The following is a 15,988-nucleotide window of genomic DNA, read 5'->3' as shown; positions in this document are numbered from 1 at the left end:
TTCGAATTTGCGTTCACCTTTCATACACAGATTTCTAAAATTCGTTTCGTTGGACTTGTTCGACACATTCGGCTCGGATATGTGTGCATTTACCTTTAATCGGGATCCGTTGGTTCGGGTAATTGTTTTTGTAGAGAATTGACACGCGCTCGGTTTAGTTTTGACACGCGCTAGAGATGAACTTGTTTATGGTTTTAGCGCAGAAATTGACTTTTCGCGTCGACACCGAAGGCACGGCAAACAGGCTTATGTAAACGTACGCGTCGTTTTTAATTTTAGGTAGGTAATTTTGGTTACAAAAAATGTTTTTTTTTTATTCTAAAAAGACTTGCGCTTGACTACAATCATGCCTGGTGGAAAGTGATGATGAGGTCTAGGTTGAAGCGCGCTTGCCTAGAAATGCCTATGCACTTACTCACTCACTTTATGTTGTGGGATCCAAAGAGATTTTAGATATTCGGGATATTAATTATCGGGGGCTTTCTTCCTTAATATATAATTTTATAAGCAGGAGCCCAGGACCTCCGTCAAGTAAATCCACCGTGCATACCACTGCGCCACGACGGCCGACAAAAAAAACCTTTGAAAAAAGCCTTTGTGTACAAAGTTTCAAATTCTCGAACCACGAACGCAAATCAACACAACCTTTGTGTTAGAAAATATATAATTTAAAGGGAAAGAGAACAAGATTCCAGCGGCATCGTCCCTTTTACATACAAATCTAATATCGAAAATTGGTTCCGCGATTTTGCCCTTCAGCGCGGTCTAATTCGAAGTCCCGGATTCCCCCGGGAGGCCGAGCTCCGCAAGCCATCTATTTGTTGCTCGTTACACCCCCGGCTACTAAGCGATATGAATAATTAATGCCCTGGAACACCAGCTGACATAATTTTATCTTACTGGTCATTATATAGATAGCAGAAACTACGATATTCTGATAAAACGGAATACATTTCGCTAAATGCAGATATAATTGCCTGACCTTGTCATTCTTGTATAATAAAGCGTATTATTTAAGTTGGGAATAGTGAAATCACTTCGGGACTTCCATTAAAACAAACATGGCTAAATACATTTTTATGCAATTTTGTGTTATGAAAAAATAAAAAAAATACAGTTTTGATGTATGACTGATGATGATCATATGAATATTATCGTAATACCAAATCTATGGCAATGATTTATGATGAAGCGCGAATTTATAGTTATTTAATAATACTTGGTCATTATCTGATTATATTAACAACCCGCTACCAAGGCTAGGCTTGAGGCTACAATGGGGGTTGACGGGCTTCTTAAGTACCTACCTGGTAATTTGGTCTGTAAAATACACCTACATAAGGCTTAAACTAATAGTTCAAGAAGTCAAATAAAGTGCATTACACGATGTTTTCATCCCCTGCCTCATCATCATCATCATTAGGTGCCTTCTTCCAGCTGAAGTTTGGCGGTCATGTGTACAAAACTCTTTCGGTCTTTTGCAATATTTTTAAGCTTATATGTTGACTTGGTCCACTCTTTGACATCATCTATTCACTCCACTTTCTTCGCTGTCTTCCTGGAGCACGTTTACCGGGTATCTTACCTTCTAGGATCAACCTAGGAAACTCATAGAGGAATCCCCTTTGCAGATGCCCGAAAATTTTCTCCTCTTAATGATTGTCATGAGGCTTCAGTTACAATTGGCTCTTTTCCCTGCCTGCTGCTAGTCTATTACAAGCGATGGTTTTTTAATTAACATCAGGTGGGCCATCACCTTGTTCCATCAAATACTAGAAGAAGCAGCATAAACAAATACGAGTACGAGTAATAATTATATGTACATGTGCTAATCATTAACTCGCAAACACAAACACTGTTGACCCGATATCACATAGTTTAGTATTCCGGCTCCGTTCATTCGATTAATCAAACATTGAGCTCGAAGCTGGAGCCGCATTGATGTGACATGATTTGACAACGCGCCGCGTTGTATTGTGTGTCTACTGCCTACTGTTGTGTCTTTGGCAAACTGTTATGTAATCACACCATTGATATCAACGATGGTTAGTACATTATATTGTTTTTTTTTTATTTAAAGAATAAGGAGTCGTGATCATCATCATCATTATCAACCCATATTCGGCTCACTGCTGAGCTCGAGTCTCCTCTCAGAATGAGAGGGGTTAGGCCATTAATCCACCACGCTGGCCCAATGCGGATTGGCAGACTTCACACACGCAGAGAATTAAGAAAATTCTACGGAGTGCAGGTTTCCTCACGATGTTTTTCCTTCACCGTTTGAGAAACGTGATATTTAATTTCTTAAAATGCACGCAAATGAAAAGTTGGAGGTGCATACCCTGGACCGGATTCGAACCCACACCCTACAGAATCGGAGGCAGTGGTCATATCCACTGGGCTATCACGATTTTCGTGTTGTGTCGTGATAGTCGTGATAGCCCAGTGGAAGTCTGCCTTGGGTTTAGACGGAGGCAGAAGAACCAATGTCACCGACATAGCTCAACGAGTCGCGAAGCTGAAGTGGGACCTAAGGTGCTGAAATGGCAACCCCGCACTAGAAAGCGCAGTGTTGGTCAACCCTCCATCACGTGGACTAACGAAGAAGAAGAAGAAGAAGAAATACTTTATTGCACACAAAAATACAATTATAAATTGAAACATTAAAAACATAATTTAAACTTAGCATGCAAAGGCGGCCTTATTATAAGTAAGCTCTACCAGGCAACCCCTGACGAGAGAACTTGCGAAAAAAGAGCGGAAGGTGCAATACATTATATGTAATTATATATATAAATAATTAAATAAATATATAAATATAATATTAAAATTTATAATTTAAATAATATATATATAATATATACTACATAAATAATAAATAACAATAAAATAAATACCTCGGAAAATAAAATTTTAATTCAACGACAAATGATGTCGTTTCAAACAAAACTTAAAAATAACGATTTCAAGCGAGTCGCAGAGATTTACTGGATGCAGGACCAGGCGACTCTGGATCGTGATGTTAGGAAGTCCTTACAAAAGGCGTATGTCCTGCAGTGGACGTCCATCGGCTGATATCATTATGACAACAATCTACGTCAAACTATAAATAGATATCGTAAAATAAATAGCCAATTAAGAGTAATTACCATACCCAATACCATAACCAATTAATTTTTCTTCTTGGAAAAAAGAATGTTCATTATTACCATCAATTTTCATTCATTGAATTTCCCATCGATTAGAATCCATTATGAGTGGGAACGATCGGTTTTCTTTAATTGAAAGTTAAATGGAAACTTTGTTGAAACTTCTTGCTTAAGTTATCGTTTCTTCCAATTTCTATTGAGTTATCATCTGATACGAGACTTTTTAAAAGTTTCTTACTGTGGAAATTCTTCATTAACTCGGTCGCTTTAACTTGCAAGTGACATCTTAGCTTTAACTAACCAGCAGCTCTATTAAATAATGATGTTTTCCTTTGAAACTAGCGGACGCCCGCGTCTTCGTCCGCCCTTAGACCTCTTTAATTCAGCCCTTTCAGTAGTATCGCTGTAAAAATGGAGTAACTTGACCCGTTTCCCAACATTTCCCTTCACTGCTCTGCTCCTATTGGTCGTAGCGTGATGAAAAATTTACTTTAACCTGTCCTGTAAAAATCTGTCTAGTAGTTTTTGTTTCTATAACGAACATACAGACAGCCAAAAACTTTACTGAGAAGATGTAAATTTTCTATTCGTCTCTAATTCTCTTTGTCTAGCACAGTACTTTGAATGGAGTAAGAAAGAGATAATTTCGAACTCAAACTTTTAGAACATCGAGTTTCTTTAACTATAACATTACTTCGAAAAATGTTTTTTTTCAATAAATTTGCTATAAGTCAAATTATATTTAAAAGTAATATATTACTTGAACGAAAGTGAACGTGTCTTGTTGATAATATAACGAATGGTTTTTGCGATTGAATTCGATATATGCTTTTAAGATAATAGTTATACAAGTGGAATCAAACATAATAATATTAAATCACGTACAAATCATTCCAATTTGATGCTTCTATCTATCACTGTTTGAATAATAATTCAAACACAGGCACGCAATAGTGAACTGCATTGAATTAGGTCACTTCTATAATTCTGTGGTCTGTGGCGGTTATTTCAATAATTCCTATTGTAATAATGTTAATTTTGCCAGTTTTTGAATTATTATGATGTATGATACTATAATATTACTGCTAAGTTACGGGAACCTTCGACTTCGATCGGGAATCAAATTCAGTTTTTTAAGATTTTGCTTGATCTTTATATTTCAAATTCTTTAAGGACTACTATCACATTTTATTCTCTCTGATGCATGGAGTTGTAATTCCAGGCTGAGTGTTTTCTTGGAAATTTCCTAGAAGAAAGTAAAGCTCAGTATTAAATAACTTTACCCAGGACTCGAACCCATGACCTTGTGGTCGAAGCCACACGAACCAACGAGGCAGTTTAACTATCAATAACAGAACAATAATGACAGAGCCAGACTAGAATATTAGCCCAATCAAATGCAAGTTCGACGAGTAACGGCTCGACATGACCTACTTGTATTTGCAGTCCCTTTCGCTTGTGCACTTCGCAAATATGCGTTTGTGTTATGTAGCGAGATATCGCCCCTCGCGCTCGGTGTTAGTGATAAATCAAATAGTGCTGTAATATGATAGATTTGTCTAATTCTCACACGTATTCTTAACTATAATCTGGCAAGTTCGTTCATAGCGCTCCCGTGATATGCGGGCGACGGGGGGGAAAGACTGGGCGGGTGTGAAATCGTGCGTGTGGGGAAGTGAGCTGCATCAATCGTGGGTTTTTCATTCATCGCTACACGCTCCCCGGCCCGCGCGGATCGTTGGGTGTGAACGAAGTTGCCAAGCTATAGATGACACCCGCGGCTGTGTCTTTGTAAAATTTAGTAAGTATGTCACAATTATACTAATCTATACTAATATTATAAAGAGGTAAAGTTTGTAAGTTTGTAAGTTTGTAAGTTTGTAAGTTTGTAACAATTTTTTGAAATGGGGTAATCTTCGAAACTACTGGACCGATTTTAAAAATTCTTTCACCAGTAGAATGCTACGTTATCGGGGAGTGCTATAGGCTATATTTTATATTTCTATCATATATAACTACTGAGATATCGCGGGTTTTCTCTTACAGGTCAGACCGAAAAACTTACTTATTCGCATGCGCTGCCTCAACCATTGCGTATAACTGAAATAAATGTATGGAGGCTTTTTGAACCTTTAAAAGTTCTACAAAAAAGTCCGCGACACCCTATATCTATCTATACTAATATTATAAAGAGGTAAAGTTTGTAAGTTTGTAAGTTTGTAAGTTTGTAAGTTTGTAACAATTTTTTGAAATGGGGTAATCTTCGAAACTACTGGACCGATTTTAAAAATTCTTTCACCAGTAGAATGCTACGTTATCGGGGAGTGCTATAGGCTATATTTTATATTTCTATCATATATAACTACTGAGATATCGCGGGTTTTCTCTTACAGGTCAGACCGAAAAACTTACTTATTCGCATGCGCTGCCTCAACCATTGCGTATAACTGAAATAAATGTATGGAGGCTTTTTGAACCTTTAAAAGTTCTACAAAAAAGTCCGCGACACCCTATATCTATCTTTTATATTTTAGCAGATATAGTACCTTTAGTACTTTAATAAATTATTTAAATTTTAAACTAAGGTTTACGTCATTATTTACACAACTAAACTTAAATCCTTATTAAAATAAATGATTTAATAATCACAAGGATATTATATAGATAAGATTTGCCCTTTACAGTATGTTAATTAGTTATATAGTTTCGGAGATAAAACAAAATTTCTGAAAGTCGCAAAAATATCGCTATATGACGCCCCGCGGTTTCAATTACGTGGTTCCCGTTCCCGTATGAATATGAGGACCAAACATAGCCTATGACACTCGCAAATAATGTAGCTTTCTATTGATAAAAGAATTTTCCAAATCGGTCCAGTAGATCCAGAGATTACCTCCGACAACCACACAAACTTTACCTCTTTATAGTATTAGCATAGAAGTCGCTTGGGAAATTATAGTCTTTTGGTCATTGCACGACGCACAAAAGGCTGGACCAATTTTGCTGAGGGTAGGGATAGGATAGAGATAGGGAAGGGGTAGGATAGAGGTAGGGTAGGGGTAATTTAAGGAAAGTGTAGGGTAGGGTAGGGTACGGTACGGATAAGGTAGGGGTAGTGTAGGGTAGGGGCAAGGTAGAGGTAGGGGAAGGATATGGAACGTATAGGGTAGGGGAGGAGTAGGATAGGGGTAGGGTAGGGTAGGGGTAGGGTACGGGTAGGGTAGGGTTAGGGTAGGGATAAGGTAGGGGTAGGGAAGGGTTAGGGTTAGCGGTAGGGTAGGATAAGGTAGGGGTAGGGTAGGGGTAGATTAGGGGTAGGGTAGGATAGGGTATGGATAGGTTACGGTTAGGGTAGGGTAAGGTGGGGGGAGGGAAGGGTTAGCGTTAGCGGTAGGGTAGGAGTAAGGTAGGGGTAGGGTTGGGTAGGTTTACGAGCAGGGTAAGGTAGAGGTAGAGAAGTTTACATCAATTTTTACGCGGACGAAGTCGCGGGCGTCCGCTAGTATATTTTAAAGACGAAAGTTTGTGTGTGTTCCTCCTTTACGCTGCGGCTGCTAAAGCGATTTGATTATTCTGGATTAACACATAGACTACTTTTCATCCCGGAAAAATCCATGGTTTCCGAGGGATTTCTAAAAAAACTAATTTTACGCGGACGAAGTCGCGGGCGTCCGCTAGTATCAGTATATACTAATATCAGTAATATACTAATATCAGTATATACTAATATCAGTAATATACTAATATCAGTAATATCACATATAACTATATATCAGTCACAAATTCTGTGAGAACCATGGGATTTACAGGATGAAAAGTAGCTGATATGTTAGCTTAATAGCCGGGTCCACACCGGACGATCCAGGATCGCGGAGCGTGGATCGTGGATCGTGTTAGGCCGATCCACTCTTGGAAACTTGCGATCCCAAATTATGCGCTCCAAGCGATCCTAAGGCGATCCGTGATTCAGCCAGTCTAACTCTTGTACGATATGGAGTCACACGTACAACGGCGGCGTCTTGCCGTTGCAGCAGTAACTTTTATTTTGCTTAAATGCTTGCGCAAAAAATCACAAAAAAGAAAACGACGGTTTTGGGTGAAACAAATTTACAAAAATCGCTTGGAATCTGGGACTCAGCTGTACGCAGAGTTAGTGTCAGATAAAGTTGAACACAATTTTGCAAGAATGAATGCTAATCAATTTGAGATATTGTGTTCATTATTAAATAACAAGCTAAGAAAGAATGATACAAATTATAGAGATGCCATTACTGTGAAGGAAAGATTATTACTAACATTGAGATTTTTAGCAACTGGAGATTCGTACGTCAGTTTGCAGTATCTGTTCCGCATTTCCAAACAGTCTATATCGATAATTATTCCTGAAGTTTGTGAAGCCATCATTGACCTGTTAAATGATTATGTAAAGGTAAGTAAAACCATACTTTATTACTCAATAAAAAAGTAGTGTATTACAATCATAATTTAAAGAAGTAACATGTTTACAATTATTAATTATTTTTTGAAAACATGATATAGTTAGGTACTTATTTAATTCGGTGGTGACTGTGGAAGTGAATAATCCTGAGGTTTCAGAAACTGGGACTGCGATGAATTGGAGGCTAGATGAGCAGACGGTGATGTCTGTGGAATTGGAGCTGGATAATTTTGAGGTTGTAGAGACTGGGACTGTGATGAAGTGGATGCTATTGGTGTGCCAGGATATGAATTAGTGTAATATCCATAATTGCTATCCCCATATCTTCCTGTGTCAGCTTGAAAAATAACTTGGCATATAGCATTTTTGACATTAACTAATGTTACTGCATCATATTTCCGCAATTCAGTAGATATATACTGCCCGAAAGCAATGTAAGAATCAGTTTCCGGTTGTGGTGGCTGAGCACATTGTTGCAGAAGTTGGAAAGCCTCTGAAAGAGTTTCATCTGATATGTCATCTGCATTATTAGAAGTAGTTTTCTTTCTTTTTTTGTTCTTTTGTTTGTTGTTTGGACACTGGATTGTGCATTCTGATCATTCTGCTCTCTACTCTGATCTGTGTGGTGGTTGGCTCTCTCCGGTTGTGTGTCACTAGTAATGTTACTGTTCTCGTTTTCGCTCACTGTAGTATTAACTTCAAGTTCCCTTGAAAAAAAAGAGCTAAATATTCCTCCACCGGAGATATTGCAAGTTCCCTATAAAATTGAGGTACCCTATTATATACTAGGTGATAAAGCTTTTCAGCTTAATGATTATACTATGAAACCATACGATGGTACACGGGAAAGGGGTTCTTGTGAAAGAATTTTCAACTACCGACTGTCAAGAGCACGTAGAGTAGTTGAAAACGCGTTTGGAGTACTTAGTTCTGCCTACAGAGTCCTGCGTAAACCTATGCTTTTGGAACCAGAAACTGCGACTAAAGTCGTGCTGGCAACGGTTCATCTATATAACTACTTACGCAGTAATCCTAACTTTATATCGCCAGGAACGTTTGATACAGTACAGGAGAATGGAGATGTAATACCTGGAAGCTGGCGAAATGAACCGCCATCACAATCGCTACAACCGATGGCCGTCGTACCAAGAAGAGCAACAGAAAATGCCACTACAATACGGTCCCACTTAGCAAGACACTTTGTTACAAACCATACAATAGTTTGGCAAAATGAATATCAGTAAACTAATAGCTCACATGTTCCAATGTATCGCGTGTGGTTCCGGGTTCATTTTTATCCGCCATAAAGTCGAAGTCATCATACGCAAACCACTTTGATTTATATGTATCTTGAGCACCTGAAATAAACAAGTTACTCATTAAAATAACCACGTGTATTTCTAACAGCTTAAATGTAAAAAGCGAAATCACGTGAAATCCACAGTAAATATTATGATGTAATTACTTATAATAAAATATATAATTTTAATACCTACAGATAAAAAGTAGCTTTGTTTTCTTACCGGATCCAGTTATACGGCTTTGCTTCTCTCTGTGTTTCTCCCTTCTGTAGCCTCCCGCCAGAGATCGCATTTTTTTCTTTAGGTTCTCGATCGACTTATTCCCCATTTCACAAGAAATCTGACGCCAAGCATCATCTCTAACACCTCTATTGGTGTAATTAGAATCTTTGGGATCCCATAAACATTTAAATTCTTTATAAAGCGATATCAAACGGCGACTTTCTGAGATGTTCATGGCGAGGTGGATCGCGCGAACCAACACAACCGTCCACACCGCGCGCATCACGCAACTGAGGCACCTTTGAGGCTGGCACAAAAACCGACCGCACACGGATCGCGCGAGGTAGGGAGCGCGCGCTCCAATACGTGCGCATGGATCGCGCGCGGCACGTCCACACCGCCTGCATCTTTGGATCGCGCTGCTGCCGCGCGCGATCGGAGCGCGATGGATCGTCCGGTGTGGACCCGGCTAATAACATCTTCTATATTTCAGTGAAGTTGTGAGTTCCATAAAAATAAAAATCCATAAAAAAGCATTTCACATTTTGTTATTTTTTTGAGCATTTTTGTCCGGGCTTATCGGACAGACAGACTGATTAAAGTTTTAATAAACGTAGTTTATACGTACAATTATCTCATTCTGATTATATTCTACCACCGGGCTATGAGAGTAACGGATTAAGTGTCTTCTCGCGTACCCTTGTGCTCTATCTGAGTTGAAAATATAAAACTTATAGTAAATATAATGCTGCAATGAACAACAAAGTAATATGCAATAAAAAACTCCCTAAATATTTTTTTTTTGTTATAACCAAATTTCATTGATTTTGGTAGAATTTTACGAATTTTAATTAAGATGCCTTATTCTCAAGGATCTTGGCAGAAATTAAGTCATGCTATAAATTATATTTTGAGGTACAGTATGCCCTGCGTTCATCCGAGCTAAGCGATACAAAGCTAGTTTTGACTAATATTATAAACTGAAGGCAAGCGAGCGCACTGGTACATCAAAGACGTCAAAACCACGTCAGAGTAATTGCTCACAGGCGCACAGTGGCATTTGTCACATCAGACGTATGGTCGATGTCAGTCTGACGTGACCTAGTTACGATGTCTCTAGGCTAGATATAACGTAAATTTTGAAATGCGCGTTGGCAACGAGCAACGAGTTACCATCACGTTGACGTAAACAAAAAATTTATATGGAATTGAGACAGTTGTGCAGTAGTGCCACTAGATGGCGCTGTTTCAATTCCTTAGAAATTGGCGTTTACGTTACGTGACAGTAACAGTATTAAACTGCCACTAGGCCCTCTCTTTGCTATGCCTATTAAGTAATTTTTAAAGTTAAATCGTTTTTTGACGTGACAACGTCTTATAATTCGATGGAGCCGGCTGTTACACTTGAAAAAATATGACGTCATGCGGTCCCTCGCTCTAGAGTTGCCAACGTTTTTTTACAAGAACTAAAGAATATTCTGTTCTATGAAGATTATTAAATAGTATTTTAGGAAACGGAACATATACTTTTGAAAAATGCAACCATTCCATCCATTATTTTCTTATGACGTTGTCACGTTCAACTATAGTCAGTAAACCGAATTTACAGACAACCGATTTGTTTTTTAATATTTACTTGAAACCCCATAACCGCATTGGAACAGTGTCGTGGGTTGCTGCATATTTTTTTTTAGTAGTAGTGGTTTTTTTTACTAGGTGGACCGAGTCGACCATCACTGCGCTTTCCGGTGCGGGGTCGTCATTCACCTTGCACCTTAGGACCCCAACGTCCATTGAACTATTTGGACTGCCCATTGCCACTTCAGCTTCGCTTCTCGCTGAGCTATGTCAGTGACTTTGTTTCATCCGCGGATCTCCTCATTCCTGATTCGATCACGAAGAGAAACTCCAAGTATAGCTCGCTCCATCGCCCGCTGAGACTTTGCAACTGGACTATGTGACTTTGTTCAATTAACGCAGTTTAACATGAAGTACTCAAACAAATTTAAAACCAGGCAACGAAACGAATTATTCGGCCCCGTTACGAGAACAAAATTACCAACTGAAACTATTTATTACTCAACCAATTAAATGTCTAATGAAGCAGTCGATCCGTCTTCGGCAACCGTTGCTTTAGCATTACGAGAAGTTAAAGGCGCAATTTGCATAGAAATGATACCGCGTCCGCTCCTTCGTACGGAGATCCGCTAATTAAGCATCCGAGGTAGGTGCCGGGGATTTTGGTTGAATTAAAAGTTTCTTCGCGTTTATGTAAGATAATGGTTTGGAGTATAACGTGGAATTATAACTATTTTGTTTATGTGTATCGGTAAACGGTTGTAAGACCTGTCGTGCTGTATGGATCAGAATGTTGGGCGGTGAAAGGGACGGATAGTAAACAAATGCATGTGAACGAAATGCGTATGTTGAGATGGATGTGTGGTGTGACAAGAATAGATAAAATAAGGAATAAGTAAATAAGAGGAAGTCTGAAGGTGGCGCCAGTGACAGAAAAATTGAGGAGTAGAAGGTTAGCTTGGAATGGACATGTAATGCGTAGGGAAGAAAGTCATATTACTAGAAAGAGGACATGTATGTTAAAAGAGTGGATGTTGAGTTGACGAGTAATAGAGACGAATGGAACAGATTGACATATTTTTCCGACCCCACTTAAATGGGATAAGGGTAAGGAGATGATGATGATGATGTTTATGTATATCAATACATTCCGGATTAAATGCGGTTAGATTTTTTTATTCAGTTAGACAATTACACTATACCAAGACATAAACAAGGTATTTTTTTTTTAATTCTGTGTATGCCTGTCTATTTGTCTGGGCTAATTTTTGGAACGGTTTATCCAATTTGAACGGCACTTTCTCTGGGAGATAGAGGAAGTTATTGAGCGATATACAGGCTCCTTTTCATCGCAAAATAATCAGTGGTTCTCGCGGGATTTGTAAATTACTGAATTTCATGTAGTCAAAGTCGCGGGCATCCGCTAGAACTTGAATGCGATTTAATATTATAATGGTATTTTACATGTTACAAAATATTACATTGTATTTCTGAAGTAGCCTTACTAAGTTTACCTTAAACCTAATATAAATGATGTTAGGGACTTCAACTAAGAAGTTGTGATTTGTAGAGTCTTAGTTTGGAATAATTTATTGTTATACAAGTCCTCCCGTGGGATTATTGTGGATGTAGTACCTGCGGCAATTCGCGCAGTTACCTACTAATAGTTAACTTGCAACATGAGTGGTATATTAGAAGATCCGTACCTACCGTAGAAACGACCTTCACCCATCTTTTTATTGGATGAAAAGTGTTTAATAATTTTGCAACATAAGTGTTATAGTAGATGGATATCCGTATTAGAAACGACCTTCACCCATCTTTTTATTGGATAAAAAGTGTTTTATTATTGGTACAGTAACTAATAGTTACTTTGCAACATGAGTGTTATAGTAGAAGATCCATATTAGAAACGACCATCACCCATCTCTTTGTTGGGTGAAAAGCGTTTTACTATTGTTACAGTAATTAATAGTTAATTTGCAACAAGAGTGTTAAAGTAGAAGATCCGTATGAGAAACGATCTTCACCCATCTTTTTTATTGGGTGAAAAGTGTTTTATTAGTGTTATAGTACAGTACAGTATAATTTTTATTATAAAAAATCAAATGTTGTACATAAAGCATAAACAAGGATTTGGAATAAATAGATCAGAATTTGCCAAAACACCATTTCAATTGTAGGTATGTAGTAATATACATTAATTAATTCTATAAACGAAGTTAATACAATATGACGTTATACGTTGCTTAATTTAAATTCATATTCAAAATTGTAATCATAATTTATTTGTTATAATAACACACACATCGTTGTTTTACAAACACAAAACATAATTATTGATTAATTCACTTACATTCTAAAATTATCTTCAAACTGTCCAAATAATGCATGCATAAATACATTACGTTCATTATTATGTGTGTGTATCCTACTTAATATTATAAACGCGATAGTTTGTATGGATGTTTGGGTGTATGTTTAGATGTTTGTTAGTCTTTATCGCCGGTACTACTGAAGCGATTTGGCAGAAATTTAGAACCTAAATAGATTTTACTCTGGATTAACACAAAGGCTACTTTTTATCCCGAAAAAATCCATGGATTCTCGAGATTTGCGAAAACTATGATTTTGATGATATGAATGTTTGTACCTCTTTGACGCCTCGACTACTGAACCAAATAAGCTGAAATTTGGTATTGAAATATATTATAGCCTAGATTAGCACATAGGCTACTTTTTATCCCGGAATAATCCATGGCTCCTGAGGAATTTGTGAAAAACTAAATTCCACGCGGACGAAGTCGCGGGCGTCCGCTATATGAATGTGTGTTGTGTTTGTGTGTGTGTGTTCGGTTACAGCGTGCTTAGTAGGAAGAGCTTCATATTCATACTTCATCCAGTACATATTCTAGATTGTATACAACATGTATATTAAAGTTTTAGGACCAAATTCCAGCTGCAGTGTTTCCACGCAACCAATATGTGGCTTTAATTGAAGGGATTTTATTTAATTTAAGGGATGGATATACAAAACCCACAGAGGCAACAAACAACAACAAATACCTTCAGTGCTGTTAATGGGCATGTATGGTGGTAATCACTTAACATAAGGTTACCGGCATGCGATAAAAAACTGTGTGTTTTTTTATCACTATCTACGCAATAAAAAAACTTTCCTGCGAATTTTATATGTCATCGGAAAGCCAAATAGCTTTGGCAGTTGAATGTTTACTACACAGTTGTAGTACACCAATCTTATATACTTTCTAAATAAAGCTAAGAAATATTAATTTTATTTGTTAAAATGTAACACAATTACTAAGATCTTCACAATCTTGATGAAAATTTGTAAGTAATGAGGATCGAGAAATTGTGATTTGATTCATTGAAGTATAAATTGTAATTCAATTTATATTGAAAACATTCAAAAGCCAAAATCACTTGAGATTTAATTTCGACAAAACTTTGAACGAAACCTTTGAAGCATTTGTGATTTGATGTTTCGTAAATTGAATATATTTCTGGTCTCGGAAAAGCCGACGGCTTAAAATTTTAATTAGCCTCCGATGAGAGAACATGTTAGCAGACGTACCTAAAGAAAGCTTAATGGTTTTACTAAGGCTTTTGTAATTATTTACATAAATACATAAGAAATATTTAACATTTACACCAAATTCGTACAGTGTTTTTTTGCCCAATATGGTAAAGCAAAAGAGAATTTAAGAAATTAATTTATGATTATTTTTTAGAAAGAACAATAAACATATTAATTTAAAACTGTTTGGTGGGAGGCATCGGCCGTAGCTAGTTATCACCCTACCGGCAAAGACCTAGCGATTTAGCGTTTCAGTACGATGTCATGTAGAAACTGAAAGGGGTGTGGATTTTCATTCTACTTCTAAAAAGTTAGCACTACAGATATACGAAACTCATTAGGGTATGTATGTAGTATTATAATATTATTATATGTTTATTTCCATTGCTTCCAATAATGTCAATATTATTAAACACAAAACTCAAGGAGCTAGTCGAAAGTGTAATAACTTTCTCTCAGTGTAATCAATATCCCTCGCGTGCTGTCCAAACTTGTTTCTTAATTCACGAACTTGTGTAAGATCATAAAGTTTGTGTATCAAACTTTATGATCTTAAACTAAGCACTTACCAAGGATTTATATGTATTTAGATAGATACCACTTGATTATCAACCTCTTGTCATTGAATATATGTCATAACACAACATGCCTATAGTATAAAATGTCGTTGGTGTAACAATCAATACTGACACTGATCTTCTTATACCAACACCTATTCATCATCATAACAACATCATCAAATTAACCGATGGATGTATACATCAGCAGGTACATAGAGCTTTGTAGAGACTTTCTGACACCAATTAATCCTGTGCCAACAATCCAATGATTTCCTGTGATCGCTTAATGGCGTGATTCCATCAAAAGATTGATCAATACATTGCGCTGCGAGGTTGCAGCAATTGCAATTCTTTGGAACCGCAACGACTTTATTCTTTCGTTACACTCATAAGTTCAGTGTTCCCTATGCAACTATGTTCAGTGTTCACTACAACTTTTAAACAATATTAATTAAGGAAGTATTGCACAAAAGCCCTTAGAATTAAGTTGCCCTAAAAATAACTCAAATAATATCCCCTCGAACGATTTATCCACGGATTCAATGGATCGACAAATTAATACCAACAAAATCACATAAAGTATTGAGGAATCATTGTAAAAGAGCCCTTAGAATTAAGTTGCCCTAAGAAATAACTTAAAAAGAAAGTGCCCCTCGAACGATTATCCGCTGATTCAATGGATCGACAAATTAATAACTCAAACTTTTTCACAAAGCTGCTGTATACATATTCATGAGGTATCCCGATACCCACCCACTCGATTCTACGTTTTATTCAATTAATTTCCGATACCGAATCGATTCTATCTTCACAAACCACTCGGCGATCTCTTTAAAAAGGTTTCATTCTATGAATATTCCGTAAAGTATGAACGGTAACAAGTTTGTTGAATGTAAGTTATTATAGGTTAGTAGTATTTTTATAATAATATTTGATTGGAACACTTGCAAGACGTCTGTAGTTATATATTGTAATACTTCTTAAAGCATGCACGACTCCTAGAGTTCACCACATTTCAATTCACTCGGCAAATATTGGTGCCTACCAACTGTCATCTCTAAAAGGCCACCTACAGTATGCCTGTACAAACCTTGGAGTGCAAAATATTGCCGCACTTTTTTTTCACTTTGAATAATTTCTCA

At 37.2% G+C, this 15,988-nt stretch overlaps 2 protein-coding genes across 4 annotated transcripts in view; one reads left to right on the top strand and one right to left on the bottom strand.

The window, feature by feature from the left end:
* Positions 1-15,988, top strand: part of LOC112058473 (CUGBP Elav-like family member 2) — a 511,519-nt gene that overhangs the window by 197,331 nt on the left and 298,200 nt on the right. The gene's annotated exons all lie outside the window — the stretch shown is intronic.
* On the bottom strand, positions 8,347-9,591 carry LOC128198353 (uncharacterized). The gene is made up of 2 exons (XM_052883369.1): positions 9,111-9,591; positions 8,347-8,945 (listed from the first exon to the last, which is right to left on the bottom strand). The coding sequence occupies exons 1-2, from the start codon at positions 9,391-9,393 to the stop codon at positions 8,833-8,835; spliced, it is 396 nt and encodes a 131-aa protein (XP_052739329.1). The 5' UTR covers positions 9,394-9,591; the 3' UTR covers positions 8,347-8,832.

The sequence above is a fragment of the Bicyclus anynana genome, chromosome 9, assembly GCF_947172395.1.
Source record: "Bicyclus anynana chromosome 9, ilBicAnyn1.1, whole genome shotgun sequence".
Classification (NCBI taxonomy): Eukaryota; Metazoa; Arthropoda; class Insecta; order Lepidoptera; family Nymphalidae; genus Bicyclus; species Bicyclus anynana.
Note: the sequence above shows the minus strand (reverse complement) of the source record. Positions and strands in the feature narration are given on the sequence as shown.